The 16,713-nt window shown below is 38.0% G+C and overlaps 1 protein-coding gene across 1 annotated transcript in view; it reads left to right on the top strand.

Moving 5' to 3' along the window:
* AKR1D1 (aldo-keto reductase family 1 member D1) overlaps positions 1-16,713 on the top strand; it is a 51,956-nt gene that overhangs the window by 24,860 nt on the left and 10,383 nt on the right. Inside the window, exons 4-6 of the mRNA XM_004008094.6 lie at positions 3,806-3,883; positions 7,036-7,158; positions 15,568-15,677. Coding sequence (XP_004008143.2) covers positions 3,806-3,883; positions 7,036-7,158; positions 15,568-15,677 — 311 coding nt within the window. The remainder of the gene's footprint in view (positions 1-3,805; positions 3,884-7,035; positions 7,159-15,567; positions 15,678-16,713) is intronic.

Consider the following 16,713-nt stretch of genomic DNA (forward strand, 5'->3'; position numbering starts at 1 on the left):
CTGTGGTCACATGCAAGATGTGACCTAGTGGGGGTGGTTTAGTTTCTGAGTTCAGCTCTTGTGACCCCATGGACTATAGCCTGCCAGGCTCCTCTGTCTATGGGATTCTTCAGGCAAAAATACTGGAGTGGATTGCCATTTCCTCCTCCAGAGGATCTTCCCAACCCAGGGATCAAACCTAGGTCTCCTGCATTGCAGGCGGATTCTTTAGTGACTGAGCCACCTTAGCAATTATATATCCCAATAACTTATTTCACCAAAGAGAAAACTTAGACCACAAGCAATGAACTACTTGGTCAGGCTTAAAGTCCATCAGGACTGGGACCAGATCCTGGTCCCTAATGCCAATCCCAATCTCGTTCCCTTACATTATACTACCCTCTCTCTTATCCGCATGAGCTTAATTATCCCAATGTACTGTGGACTACAGTGATGTTTTGATTTCAGGCTCTTTGGATTTTGACCTCAACCCTTCTCTTCATTCAGCTAACTTTGATTCTTTTTCGAATGGCAGAGTTCTAAGCTGAGTCTTACAGATTTGGAAAGAAGCTATATTTAAAAGTGAGAAAATGAAATTTACTTCTCTGTAGCTGACTAATGACTTGTAAAATCTTTTGGAGAAGGTAAATAGAGAAATTCTATTTCTATTTTTAAATAGGATCAGAGCTCAAGGACACAGAGAAGGTAAAACTTTTAACAGTGACAAATTTCACAACACAGTGACATTACCTCCCAACTGAACCTGTACTTCTTGTAATTGAGAAATCAATCTTTGAAGTCAAAATATCGAATGCTTTTTGAATCTCATGATTTTTAAAAAACAAATACCTTTCTTGCTAAAATGTTTTAGCACTTTGTTTTTTTTTTTAATGTCAAGTTAACAAGCAGACACAATTTCAGAACAAAATACACAGTACAAAAAAGCATAAGACATTTTAAAAGGACAAAGTTATTGCTAAACAGGAATGAGAGTGAACAGGGTGGATTTTTAGAAGGTTGAATTATTCTTCTAATAATGCTTTATAGTCAGGAGCAGGAAAGGAGGAAAAAGACAATGGGTTTGTCCAGATGAAGAAATTAGTAAAGTTAGCACAGTGGAAGCTTAAGGAGACATCATAGAGATATCTAACATGGGTTCAGACATGATAAAGAATTAAATTTTGAGAGAGTAAAAACTATTAATAATTAACAGAGTTCATGTTGGAGGCATAAAGCCATCTCAGATCAGAAGTAAAATTAGGAAATGCTAAAGATAAGAAACATGGAGGGAGAATAGAGTGGAAATAGCATCATAAGGTCCATCTAGACAAGGCTATGGTTTTTCCATTGGTCATGTATGGATGTGAGAGTTGGACTGTGAAGAAAGCTGAGCGCCAAAGAATTGATACTTTTGAACTGTGGTGTTGGAGAAGACTCTTGAGAGTCCCTTGGACTGCAGGGAAGTTGAACCAGTCCATCCTAAAGGAGATCAGTCCTAGGTGTTCATTGGAAGGACTGATGCTAAAGCTGAAACTCCAATACTTTGGCCACCTCATGCAAAGAGTTGACTCATTGGAAAAGACTCTGATGCTGGGAGGGATTGGGGCCAGGAGGAGAAGGGGACGACCGAGGATGAGATGGCTGGATGGCATCACCGACTCAATGGACGTGAGTCTGAGTGAACTCTGGGAGCTAGTGATGGACAGGGAGGCCTGGTGTGCTGTGATTCATGGGGTCACAAAGAGTCGGATATGACTGAAGGACTGAGCTGAACTGAACTGAGCGGAAGCATCATAAGTGTTAAGAAGGTCAAAGGGCTTAGAAATCAGAGATTTACAGGGTAGTTGATATGAATGATTACATGTCTTTGAGGAGAAAGGAGTCCTTTTCCCACTTTCAGTATAACAGAAGAAAATTTAGATGAAAATGTTAGATGAAATTTAGACGCCCCCTTTGTTAAAGAGGGCATGGGAGAAAGTGTGATCACCAGGTTAAAGTTTCATTCAGGTAAGATGGCAGAGGGGAAAATTCAAGAAATTTTTAAAAATATAATGGATTTTATCCAATTCCTTGCTCCTTTTTAATAACAAAAAATTCCTATTATCAAGATCTACAAAGACTTCTATGCCACCAACCAAATCCAATAGACAATTTGTCCTCATATGTTATTTGACCTCTTTCAATGCAATTGATCACTGCCTCTTTCTTTGTACATTTTCATCTTGTGGCTTTGATGATGTCATCCTCTGATGATTCTTTGGTAGCTCCTTCCCCACTAAACTCCAAATGCTTTGCCCAGTGCTCTTCCTTCAATATTTTTGCCTGACTGAGCCACACTCTTTCTGTAGGTGATTTCACCCCTTTGCATGGATTGAATACCATTTAATATGCTGAGGAACTCCCACATTTTACCTGTGCCCACAATCTCTCTTTGAGCCACCCTCTGAGACCTCTCTGTTCTCTTCAAAAATCCACTTGAATGTCTAACAGTCATTTCAAACTCAAAATATCCAAAACAAAATTCTCAATTCATTGTCCAGCCTCAGGAAATGGTTACCACCATCCACTCAAGGAACCTAGAAATCATCTTTTATTTCTTTCTATCCCATTTCCAAACCCATATGAGATGGGTCCCATTTTTACATATAGGAAAAAAAGGAGAAATATGAAAGACAATTTCCACACTATAGTCTATAGATAAACCTACACAGTGCATTAAAAAGCAGAGACATCACTTTGCCGACAAAGGTCCATCTAGTCAAAGCTATCGTCTTTCCTGTGGTCATGTATGGATGTGGGAGTTGGACCATGAAGAAGGCTGAGAGCTGAACAATTGATGCTTTTGAACTGCGGTGTTAGAGAACACTCTTGAGGGCCCCTTGGAGAGCAGAGACCAAAGCCCAGTCAATCCTAAGGAAAATCAACCCTGAATATTCATTGCAAGGACTGAAGCTGAAGCTCCCATACTTTGGCCAACTGATGCGAACTGACTCATTGGAAAAGACCCTGATTCTGGGAAGGATTGAGGGCAGGAGGAGAAGGGAATGACAGAGGATGAGACGGTTGGATGGCATCACCAACTCAATGGATATGAGTTTGATTACACTCTGGGAGATGGTGATGGACAGGGAAGCTCGGCATGCTGCAGTATGGGGTTGCAAAGAGTTGGACGCAACTTAGCGACTGAACTACAGTCAATCTTCATTGAAAAGTGTCACCAAAAAGCTAGAAGAGGAGGTTCAACAGTTAGTGTGTGAGGTAGAAAAAAAGATGCTGAACTCCTAGAGGCCGCTAAAAAGGGAAAGAAAAGAACCACAGGGCAATTAGCCAGACCTTAGAAGTAATGAGCTGTCCATTTCCCTTATACTTAAGGAGCATTCCATTCATCAACTAGGCTTTTCTTAGTTGAAGAATTCCTTCTCAGCCTTAGTGATGACATTTGGTTTCTCATAAGAGTAAGAAGTTTGCTGCCCTCAACTTTGGCAAGGATATACTATCCAAACACTGAGTCTAAATGTCCTGATTCTCAATTTTTACTTTTTTCTAATGAGAAATGTTATCATTAAGAGAGAACTTCATGACTTAACAACAATAATCTGTCAACAAATAAAGGAGCAATAAACGCCAGGGTGAGAGAATAAGACTAATGTGTCATATATGTTGGACAAGTGAATTTCTGGATAGCTCCACAAAGGGGAAAAAACAAATTTATATTTATATCTTAAATTGGTTTCCAAGGGTCAGGGTATATTGAAATATCGACAACTCAAATTCCATCATTTTAATCCTCAGATATACTTGCTCTTTTTTTTTTTTTTTTTAACAGCCTGGAGATGATGTCTATCCTAAAGATGAAAATGGCAAATGGTTATATCACAAGTCAAATCTATGTGCCACTTGGGAGGTAAGTTAAAACAGGCTTCTTAACCTTAAAAGATTACATTTTAAAATTGTGATCTGGTTATTCCTGCTAGCTTTATGGAGAGTTGCGACCTTTACTCCCAATGAAAAATAATAGTCAGATATTTCTAACCATGAGCAAAGATGCATAAAATCTCCATTTCTGGGCACTGAAAAGTGTTTGATTTTACTTTGATCGAAGAGAAGAATGCCAAAGATAAAGAGGAGAGACAGGTGGGAGGCAAAAGAAAGTAAAGGAAATAAGCTTTACTATAACAGTAAATAAAAATATATAAATGAGATAAACTCACAATTCTTTTGTTTCTCAAAGTGAATTTTTAAAAATCAGTAATATGATGTTTAAAAGAAACAAATGTAAAATAATAAATGAAAAACTGAAAAATAATTCTGGTTCCATTTCTGAGCAATCTGCTGGTTCCTTCACCAAGATTATAAGAGTGAGAAGGTAGGGGGAAATGATGAGAAAACCGTTATAGATTTATGTGTCAGGGGGAGGTGGGTACAGATATTATGAGTTGGTTTGTTATGTGGTAACATGGCAGCTTCTGCCCAGAGTAAGAGGCAGTGCAGCAACCAGTAACATAATTTAGGAGAGGAGCTACTGGGGTTATTTTTGCTCTTATTTCTCTCTTGTTATAGCCTTGGGATAAATAAAAGAAAAAATAATCCCAACAGTTCCTCTCTTATACTATCTTACTGGATGCTGGACTGCATTTTACTCTGGGTAAAAGGGGCCATGTAGCTTTAGGAGGGGCTTCCCTGGTGGCTCAGCAGTAAAAAATCCACCTGCAATGCAGAAGACCCAAGTTCGATCCCTGGGTCAGGAAGATCCCCTGGAGAAGAGAATGGCAACCCACTCCAGTGTTCTTGCCTGGAAAATCCCACAGACAGAGAAGCCTGGAGGGCTCTAGTCCATGGGGTTGCAAAAGAGTCAGACATGACTTAGCAACTGTAAAACAACAACATAGCCTTGTTCACTCCACACATGTAGACACTTAGGACTCATATTCAGACATCTTCAGGAATTAAGTCAGAGTAGAACTGAAATCTTGCACTTGTGGGAAGCTAGGGAAAACCTAAGTCTCTGCCTGACCTCTGGGAGTTGTTTTCCTGCCTCTGCCAATTCAAGATCCAAAGGCTGGAAATTATAATCGAGTGATTATCGCTTTCTAATAGACTTCCCCACATGTTGGTAACAGCTTAAAGCTCTGAACTGTGGATTGTTTTGGGAGTTGAGGAGGCACTGACTATGTTTCTGCTGTCTGGGCCTCTCCACCTGAAAAACCATTTACTTAATCCATGTGCTACCAATGCACAATTGAAAGCAGATTTACTCTTTTAAAAAAAAAATTTATTTATTTTTAATTGAAGGATAATTGCTTTACAGTATTACATTTTCTACCAAACATCAGCATGAATCAGCCATAGGTTTGCCCATGTCCCTTCTCACTTGAACATGCCTCCCACCTCCCTCCCCATCCCACCCCTCTAGGTTGTTACCAAGTCCTAGTTTGAGCTCCCTGAGTCATACAGCAAATTCCCATGGCTGTTTATTTTATATATGGTAATGTATTTTCCATGTTACTCTCTCCATACCTCCAACCGTCTCCTTCTTCCTTCCACCCAAGCAATGTCCATAAGTCTGTTCTCAATGTCTGTGTCTCCATTGCTGCTCTGCAAATAGGTTGATCAGTAGCATCTTTCTAGATTTCATAAATGTGTTAGTATATGATAATTATTTTCTCTTTCTGACTTATTTCACTCTTATAATAGGCTCTAGGTTCATCTGCCTCATTAGCACTGACTCAAATGTGTTCCTTTTTATGGCTGAGTAATATTCCATTGTATATATGTACCACAGGGAAGGAAGTGGGATTTGTTAAAAAAACAATATTAAATATTTAGAGATAAATTTAACACAATCTGTGCAAAACTTATACAGTTAAAATGACAGTATTTTACTGAGAAGATTTTTAAAATCTAAATAAAAGGAGAGCTATACCATGTTCTTTGACAGAAAGACTGAATACAGATGAGTTGTTAATTCTCTCCAAATTGATGGATAGATTCAATGCAATCCCAGTCAAAATCCCAAGAGAAATTGAAAAGCTGACTCTAAAATGTATAGGGGGGTACTTCCCTGGTGGTCCAGTGACTAAGACTGAGCACCCCCTGGAATTGATCCCTGATCTGGGAATGAGATCCCACATGTGGCAACTGAAGAGTTAACATGCCACAGCTGAAAAAACCCCACATATTGCAAGGAAGACAAAAGAGGCTATGTGTCACAATTAAGACCTGGTGCAGCCAAAAAAAAAAAAAAAAAAGTATAAGGAAGTGCAAAAACCATAATGATAAAGATTTAATTTACCAAGAAGATATACATACATGTCAAATAAAATATATTCAAAATATAAAGAGCAAAAATGTAGAAAACAGAAAGACATTGGTAAATTCACTATTACAATAGGAGATTTCTGATATATTCCTTTAAATTATTGAAAAGACAGGAAAAGCTTGACTTTTAATCTTCTAAATAATGTATGTATGTGAGAGAGACAAGCAAGACTTGTATCCAAAAATAGGAGAAAATACATTTTCCACACACACCAGACACATAAAATTTTCAGGTACTATACCAGAAAGAAAACCTCAACAGATTTTAAGAAATAAAATCACTATTATTGTGCTGGTATATGTTATGAAGGGCTTCCCTGGTGGCTCAGATGGTAAAGAATCTGCCTGCAATGCAGGAGACCTGGGTTTGATCACTGGGTTGGGAAGATCCCCTGGAGAAGGAATGGCAACCCACTCCAGTATTCTTGCCTAGAGAATTCCAGAAACAGAGGAACCTGGTGAGCTACAGTCCATGGGGTCACAAAGAGTCAGATACTGAGAAACTATCACTTTCACGTTCATACATTATGAAAATACAAGGGGAAGATATGATAAACAATTCCCCCAAATCATTCATTTACAGAATTCCTATTTCCTCCACTTTTCTTTAGTTCACAGAATGCTTATTAACATACCCAGGGACTTTCTTTTTAAAAGAATTCACAGTCACCCTTATAAATGTTTATTCTTGCTTGTGTTGAGGCTTTTTTTCTTGACCCACTGGCTTTTATCCTACAGGCTTTGGAAGCTTGCAAAGATGCTGGCTTGGTGAAATCCCTTGGAGTATCCAATTTTAACCATAGGCAGCTGGAGCTCATTCTGAACAAACCAGGGCTTAAGTATAAGCCAGTCAGCAACCAGGTATGGCACTGACAAGGGAAGGGAGGTGAGGGGGGTGTGGGGGTTGGGAATGTGAGAGAATCCATTACTTAACAGAGGAATCCTGGATTAGGAGTCAGGAAGCCTTGTGGTCACTTTACACACATATCTCATCATTAGGTCCTGGGCAAGTCAATTTATGTCTCTTAAGAAGCAAGATTAGAAACTTCAAGTCCAGGGAAAAGTAACCCAAAATTTTCTGAAGAAAACTATTGAGTGGGAACAAAACCTACCGGATATTGACATCCGCAGTATTTAAAATAATGTAAGATTAGTGCAAATGGCACAGTGGTAAAGAATCCACCTGCCCATGCAAGAGATTTGGGTTTGATCCCTGGGTGAGGAAGATCCCTGTAAATGGCAGCCCACTCCAGTGTTCTTACCTGGAAAGTTTTCATGGACAGAGGAGCCTGGTGGACTACAGTCCACTGAGTTGCAAAGAGCTGGACATAACTGAACAACTGAGTATGCACACATGCATACTTGGGTTAACCCAAGGAAAACCTACAAATAAATAGAAAATAAGAGATATTGGGCTTCTCTGGTTGTTCAGTGGTTAACAATCCACCTGCCAACGCGGGGTTCATGGGTTTAATCCCTGGTCTTGGAAGATTCCACATGCCTTGGAATAACTAAGCCTATGCCCCCCAACTACTGAATCCCTCACACCTAGAGCCCCTGCTCTGCAACAAGAGAAGCCACTGCAATGAGAAGCCTGCGCACTGCAACAAGAAGTAGCTTCCATTCACCCCAAGTAGGGAAAGCCTGTGCAGCAATGGAGACCTAGAACAGTCAAAAGTAAAATGAGCAAGAAGCATCTTAGAAACAATCTCAAATAAAATAAAAAGCCTAATGTAAACTGATGACAAAGGAATTTATTTTTCAGTAAATAGTGTGGGGAAAATTGATAGTTGTATAATAACAAACAGATCTTTGCCTCATGCTATACTTCAAAGCATCCCTTTGAGCAGGAGCTAGAGACAAAGTAAGAAATTATTTGCGAATACTACAAAAGAATTTTAGTTATCTGGAGCTATGGATAGAAAGGGAAGTCATGGGAAAATTATAAAGAATACCAATACATGTAATAGTATAAAAATGTTAAATCCTAAAAATATTAAAAACAAAGAGCAAAGAAAATTAGACGATTATATTTTAAAAATATGATAAGGATTCTTCAATATATGCAAATCAATGTGATACATTATATTAACAAACTAAAAGATAAAAACCATATGATAATCTCAATAGATGCAGAAAAAGCCTTTGACAAAATTCAGTAACCATTTATGATTAAAAATCTTCAAAAAAATGGGCACAGAGGAACTTACCTCAACATGGTAAAGGCCATATATGATAAGCCCACAGCAAACATTATTCTCAATGGTGAAAAACCAAGATCAGGAACAAGGCAAGGGTATCCACTCTCACCACTGTTATTCAACATAGTTTTGGAAGTCCTAGTTACAGCAATCAGAGAAGAAAAAGAAATAAAAGGAATAAAGTTCAGAAAAGAAGTAAAGCTTTCACTGTTTGTAGATGACATGATACTATACATAGAAAACCCTAAAGGTACTATCAGAAAATTACTAAGGCTAATTAATGAATTTAGCAAACTCACAGGATACAAAATCAATACACTGAAATCACTTGCATTCCCATATACTAACAATGAAAAAACAGAAAGGGAAATTGAGGAAACAATCCCATTCAACATTGCAACAAAAAGAATAAAATCTAAGAATAAACCTAAGGAGACAAAAGAACTGTATACAGAAAACTATAAGACACTGATGAAAGAAATCAAAGATGACATAAACGGGTGGAGAGATAGTCCATGTTCCTGGGTAGGAAGAATCAATATTGTAAAAATGAGTATACTACCAAGTGCAATCTACAGATTCAATTCAATCCCTATCAAATTGCCAGTGGCATGTTTCAGAGAACTAGAACAAAAAAAATCACAATTCATATGGAAACACAAAAGACCCCAAATAGCCAAAGCAGTCTTGAGAAAGAATAATGGAGCTGGAGTAATCAACCTTCCTGATTTCAGATTATACTACAAAGCTACAGTTATCAAGACAGTATGGTACTGACACAAAAACAGAAACATGGACCAATGGAACAAGATAGAAAGTCCAGAAATAAACCAACGCACCTGTGGGTACCTTATTTTTTACAAAGGAGGCAAGAATATACAATGGGGAAACAATATACAAAAACAGCCTCTTCAATAAGTGGTGCTGGGAAAACTGGACTGCTACATGTAAAAAAATGAAATTAGGAACACTTCCCAACACCATACACAAAGACAAACTCAAAATGGATTAAAGACTTAAATGTAAGACCAGAAACTATAAAACTCCTAGCGGAAAACATAGGCAGAACATTGGATGACATAAATCAAAGCAAGATACTCTATGACCCATCTCCTAGAGTAATGGAAATAAAAACAAAAGTAAACAAGTGGAATCTGATTAAACTTAAAAGCTTTTGCACAGCAAAGGAAACCATAAGCAAGGTGAAAAGACAATGCACAGAATGGAGCAAAATAATAGCAAATGAAACAATTGACAAAGGATGAATTTTCAAAATATACAAGCAACTCATAAATAACTCAATAACAGAAAAACAAACAACCTAATCAAAAAGTGGGAAAAAGACCTAAACATACATTTCTCCAAAGAAGACATACAGATGGCTAACAAACACATGAAAAGATTCTCAACATCGATCATTATTAGAGAACTGCAAATCAAAACTACAATGAGCTATCAACGGCCACCAGTCAGAATGACCATCATCAAGAAGTCTACAAACAATAAACGCTGGAAAGGGTGTGGAGAAAAGGGAGTGCTCTTGCACTATTGGTGGGAATGTAAATTTATATAGCCACTATGGAAGATGGTATGGAGAATCCTTTAAAAATTAGGGATAAAACCACCATGTGACCCAACAATCCCACTCCCAGGCATATATCCTGAGGAAACCAAAATTGAAAAAGATACATGTACCCCAGTGTTCATTGCAGCACTATTTACAATAGCTAGAACATGGAAGCAACCTAGATGTCCATCAACACATGAATGGATAGGGAAGTTGTGGTACGTATACACAATGGAATATTACTTAGCCATAAAAAAGAATGCATTTGAGTCAGTTCTAATGAGGTGGATGAACCTAGAGACTGTTATACAGAGAGAAGTAAAAAGTCAAAAAGAGAAAGATAAATATCGTATACTAACGCATATATACAGAAACTAGAAAGATGGTACCAAAGAATTTATTTGCAGGGCAGCAATAGAGAAACAGACATAGAGAACAGTTTACAGACACAGGAAGAGGGAAGGAGAGGGTGAGATGTATGGAGAGAGTAACATGGAAACTTACATTACCATATGTAAAATAGATAGCCAATGGGAATTTGCTGTATGATTCAGGAAACTCAAACAGGGGCTCTGTATCAATCTGGAGGGGTAAGATGGGGAGGAAGATGGGAGAGTTTCAACAGGGAGGGGATATATGTATAACTATGCCTGATTCATGTTGAGGTTTGACAGAAAACAAAAAAAATTCTGTAAAGCAATTGTCCTTCAATTAAAAAAAAATAAAATTTATAAAGTATTTTTGCTGAAAATTAATTGTTTGAGAACTGAAAAAAATATATAATAGTAAGAGGAGGTCATATCCATATGAGTTAAAAACCTAAAAAATATCAATGAGAAAAAATACTATGGCTCAAAAGAAATGAACAGAAATTCACAGATGACAAATTGCAAGACTGGTAAACATATGAAAAATGTTTAGCTGCACTAGTAATCACAGAAATTTAAATTTAAGTGAAATTTTGTATTATGTATCAAATTCACAAAGTTTTTATTTTATTTTTTAGTATTATGTTCCATGTAAGCAAGTGATGGAATACTGGTAAACTGATTCAACTTTACTGAAAAGCAATTTTGCAATAAGTAGCAGGAACCTTAAAAAATGTTCATTTTTCAAGTTCTAGGAATCTATCCCTGTTGGGGGGGGGGGGGGAATCAGACACCCATGTGTCTGTTTATCACAGCACTGTTTATCATGGCAAAAAAACAACAACAACAAAAAAAGGAAACAACATAAATATGAAAAATTCAAGGAATGTTTAAATAAACTTTAAAACATTTATATGTAAGCTCTCAACAAAAGATGTTGTTGAATCACTTTTGAGGAAAAGAGACATGGCCATGATACTAAGTGGAAAGACCAGGATGCAAAATGTATTACAGTATAAAGGTGATTATATTATTTAAAAAGTACAAATATTGGAAAGAAATATATTCAAATGCTAACTGTGGCTATCTCTGGCTGTGAATTTTACAAGTAAATTCTGTTCTCCTCTTTATGCTTTTCTGTATTTTCAAGTCTTCTGCAGTGAGCGTATATTACTCTTATATTCACAACAAAATACTATAATCCACCTTATATATCCTCTTCCCTCTACTTCATAAAACCTTAAGAAGCTGCACTGAAAAATGTTCTTGAATATGGTAAATATTCACATATTGGGATGATGGTGGACTTGTTGGTTGAATTCATTGTTTTTAGAAACTCAAAATAGTTCATAACAGAAAAATGAATCATCACCTACATCATGACAGTAACCCACAGCTAAAGAGAAGTGTTGCCACATTTAGAAGTACCACTTCCAAACTGACACTTCAGCTAGTGCTATCAGAAGCTGTCAGGAACAGACAGCAATAAATGTTGCCTCCCTCACTGATCTCAATCCAATCCTTTATTCTAACCAATCCCCTCTGCAGCATATCCTTCCTGCATCCCTAAGAACAACATTTTGTTATAAAAATGTTGAAATGACAAACAGCTTTCTTCTTACAAATGCACGGAGACAGGTGGTGACTTTTGACCTGAGAATGGAAAAGAATGAAAATTTGACAGTGTGTTTCCTCATGCCAAGCACGAAACACATTGATCTGTCAGCATGAGATTGTTGATTAACTTCACAAACGTTTCCTGAAAGAGAAGCAAGGTGTGTAGGAAGATCATAGCCTGAACCTACTCATGTGTTCTGTGCTGTTTGAATATGTCAAATATTGGCACAGAACATATGAGTAGAGCTGGCACAAATCAGAGTGCAGGTCCCCTGGCCACCACCATCACCCTGTGCCCTGGTAGAACCATCTCTTCTCCAGAGACACAAAATGAGCAGCTTTCAACCCAGGAATACAATGAGCATAATGCAGGCCTTGGGCTTCCCAGCTGGCTCAGTGGTAAAGAATCTTCCTACCAATGCAGAGCTATAGGAGACACGAGTTTGATCCCTGGGTTGGGAAGATCCCTTGGAGAAGGAATCTTCTCCAGGAAGATTAAGAGAAATGGCAATGCACTCCAGTATTCTTGCCTGGAAAATTCCATAGACAGAGGAGCCTGACAGGCTATAGTCCATAGGGACAGAGTGGACACATTTCATATACAAAGTATACATATCCAAAGGTCTTGCATAATTCAAAATTAACATATTTCAAAACTAACTTTCCCGATATTGTTATTGTTGAGTCACTGAGTTGCCTCCAACTCTTTTGAGACTCCACGGACTATAGCCTGCCAGGCTCCTCTAGCCATGGGATTATCCCAGCAAGAATACTGAAATCTGTTGCTATTTCCTGCTCCAGAGAATTTTCCCACCAGTCCAAATCTAACATAAAGTTTGCAAATATTTGTACTTTTCATTGACTTCATGAGCAAACTGACACAGAATGTAAGCTCACTCTGTACTCATTCTCAGAGCCTGAGCAATCCAAATTTCCTTAGTACTCCCTGTGGCATTCATCTGGAGTAATATTCCTCTGGACTCTGCCCCTGGCTTAGACTGTCTGAAAGTCTTCCTAGTGTCAAGTGGTGCTCTCTCAGCCCAATTCAAAGGGAACTATGGATCTCTCTCAAGCATTTCATTTCATACACAGTTCCATCACATAACTCTAGGAACAAAGGAAAGAAGGGAAATATGGAGAGACAGAGGAAAGGAAAGGAGAAAGGAAGGAGTAAGGAAAATTTCCAAATTCTTCCATTTTTCCTGATCTTATTCACTATGCCTAAGTCACAAATGTCCTAACACAGAAATTAGTAAGTATTTGTTGAGTGTCTTCCACAGTGAAGAGAAAATTCAGTGCAGTTTTTGTGGAAAGACAGAAGAGGTTGGCGTTAATTAATGAAAGGACTTTTGCTATTTTCCTTCATGAATTCTGTCCAGCTTCTTATCTTTACCTTGCGAGATTCTGATATCTATCTAAAACTACAGAATTACCAAAGACTGTTGTAAATACATATGCTATATACACATGTGAATATACATATTTAGGCCAAAAACAGGTAACAGGACTCCAACCTGATTAGAAAGGAGTCTCTGTGGGGAAAACTAAATGTGTTTGGAACAAGCAGGCAGGCATGAAATTAAGGAATTCATACTTAGACTTTGAGCAATGGAGTGACATGATTTAAAATGTGTTTGGAAACATTAGTGTGCCAATAAGATGAAAAATGGAAGGGAAAGATATTAAAGGGGGAGAGTGATGCTGGGAGTCGAAGAGGATAAAGGAAAGAAACAGACCACCCTTCATATCCTTGGATGCAAATATGGAGGTCCCATTGCAGTACACCATTTCACAGAATGGACTTAAGCATCTGAGGATTTTGGTGTTTGCTGGGGGGTGTTCTGGAACTAATCCTACATAGATACCTAGCGTCTGCTGTACTATGGGCACTATGTGTCATTTTTAGAATGAAGAAATGTTCCCAAATGCGGGGTCGGGGGGAGTGTCTTAGGGAAAAGGAGAGATCAAGATAATGAGGGGGTAAACTCAACATTAGTAAAACCAAGGTCATGCAATCCAATTCCATCACTTCCTGAGAAATAGAAGGGTACAAATTTGAAGCAGTTTTCTTGGGCTCCAAAATCACTGTGGACAGTGACTACAGCCATGAAATTAAAAGAAACTTCCTTCTTGAAGAGAAAGTTATGATAAACTTAGATAGCATATTTAAAAGCAGAGACATCACTACTGATAAGGATCTGTATAGTCAAAGCTATGGTTTTTCAGTAGTCGTGTATGGATGTGAGAGTTGGACAATAAAGATGGCGAGTGCCAAATAATTGATGCTTTTGAATTGTGGTGCTGGAGAAGACTCTTGAGAGTCCTGACAACAGCAAAGAGATCAAACCAGCCAATCCTAGAGGAAATCAACCCTGAATATTCATTGGAAGGGCTGATGCTGAAGATGAAGCTCCAATATTCTGGCCACCCAATGGGAAGAGCCAACTCATTGGGAAAGACCCTGATTCTGGGAAAGGTTAAGAGCAGGAGGAGAAGGGTGCAACAGGGGATGAGATGGCTAGACAGCATCACCAATTCAACGGACATGAATTTGAGCAAACTCTGGGAGATAGTGAAGGACAGCGAAGCTTGGCATGCTGCAGTCCATGGGGTCTGCACAGAGTCAGACACAGCTTAGTGACTGAACAACAACAAAGGAGAAAGAGAAGAAATAAGAGAAACTGCTAGGGGGTAAAAAAAAGGTTGTCAAATTAGATAGACTCACCTCTAAGACCTCTGGTTTACCTTTCTACTTTATCAATAGCATTTTCTTGTGCCTTCTAGAAATGTAACTTGTCAAGTATTTAATATTCCAGGTAGTGAAAATCATAATTATATACTTAAAATATTTTAATTAAGCCTTGGTTGATTTTAATTAAAAAGAAAAGAAATACATAGGTCAAAAACTACCATAGTGTTTAAGAAAAAACTTAGAGAAGAACTTTTGTTGACACAAGTGTTTTTAGTGCAGGAATGTTGTCAATAAGATACAGGAAATGAAAGTAGGCCTACATTTAGTGCTGTAAAGAACTCTCCACGAAGAAGACAAAATGCATCTTTAAATTTACTTTTATACACACACTATCTCTTGTGAAAATATTCTTAAATGTTTGATAGTGAGGGACAGAGGGCTTTTGCAACATGTCATTTCTATTTACTAAGACTATAACGTGAACTTGAGACTATGTGTCTGTTATGGAAAATTGAATTTGCTAGAATATTTACTATAAATAACCAAGTCCATTCACTTATAGCTTTAAAGAATGATAGCTGTAAAAATTGAATTTGTTTTCCAGTTATTTTAGGATTAACCCATAGATAGTGACCTTACTAATCTTGTTTTACTTCACCTCACTCATATATAAACAATTTAAACTTCTTTTTGGGGAAGAATATCTAAGATTTGCCTCTCTATCCATACTACTTTGCAATCGATTTTGTTGAATTGTTAAAATCTATATAACATTGCATTCATCCACAAGTCTTTAATTTTGTGCTCTTCTCTCCAACCACATAGGTTGAGTGCCATCCATATTTCACCCAGCCAAAACTCTTGAAATTTTGCCAAAAACATGACATTGTCATTGTTGCATACAGCCCTTTGGGAACCTGTAGAGATCCATCCTGGTAAGTTGTTGTGGTCCTTTAATGGATGGAAACCTGGTGGACTGGAGTCAATGATAAGAAAGGAAAAGAGAGAGAGAAAGAGGCTGATATTCCTTGGTTTACGCAGAAAACCAATAAAGCCCTTTGACACAGGGCTTGCATCACTCATGAAGGCATCTGGCGCCCTCTCAAGGGGGGTGAAGGCACAGTACACCTTCTCGAGAGGGTCTTAGAAGCCTGGGCAGGAGAATGAGCATGATGGGTCTCTGCACTCCAAAGAATTAGGCTGAGAGAGAAAGAGAGAGAGAGAGAAAGCAAGACGCGGGGACCAAAGCTCTGATGGAACAAAGGTGTTTTAGTCAACATGGTGTGGGCATATTTACTGTCTTAACAAGGTAGTTATTCTCAGCAAAGATAAAGATTAAAGTTCCAGACTTACAAAACATAGGTGATCCATATTAAAGAGAGAGAGAGTTGTAAACAATCACTTTTACCCTTTGGTTCATAAGAAGGAAGAGGGTACTTACCACCGTATTGAAAAACTAATGAAGGGAATGCCTGGATTCCTCAGCCCCAGGGAATGCCTGGATTCCTCAGTCCCGGGAGAGGCTTGCCTCCCCTCTTAATTCAGGAATTAATAAGGAACAGAGGATTCCTGACAGATCCAAAACAGCACACAGGAAGCCTCCTGTTAAATGCTTCCTGACAGTAAGTAATGCAGTCTGTCTCCTCAGTAAGTATATTTCCTTTGGAGTATTAGGCTAATGTAAATTGCTTGACTGAAATGACTATTCATCTGTGTGATCTTAAGGAAGTAATAATCTCTTCAAGTCATTCTTCACATATACAAATTACAGCTAACAAAACCTTCCTCACTGAGGTGTAATAATCACTTGGTCTACCTATGAAATTGCCTACCAGTACCTTGATTATTACCTGCCAAAGTAATATTCAGCCATATTCTGAAATTTTTGAATTTTTAAAATCTCTGTATTCAGTGGCAATACTTCTACTGTGATCTCTTCCACAGACTTAAGTAGGAAATTTTCCACTCTGA

The sequence above is a fragment of the Ovis aries genome, chromosome 4, assembly GCF_016772045.2.
Source record: "Ovis aries strain OAR_USU_Benz2616 breed Rambouillet chromosome 4, ARS-UI_Ramb_v3.0, whole genome shotgun sequence".
NCBI lineage: Eukaryota > Metazoa > Chordata > Mammalia > Artiodactyla > Bovidae > Ovis > Ovis aries.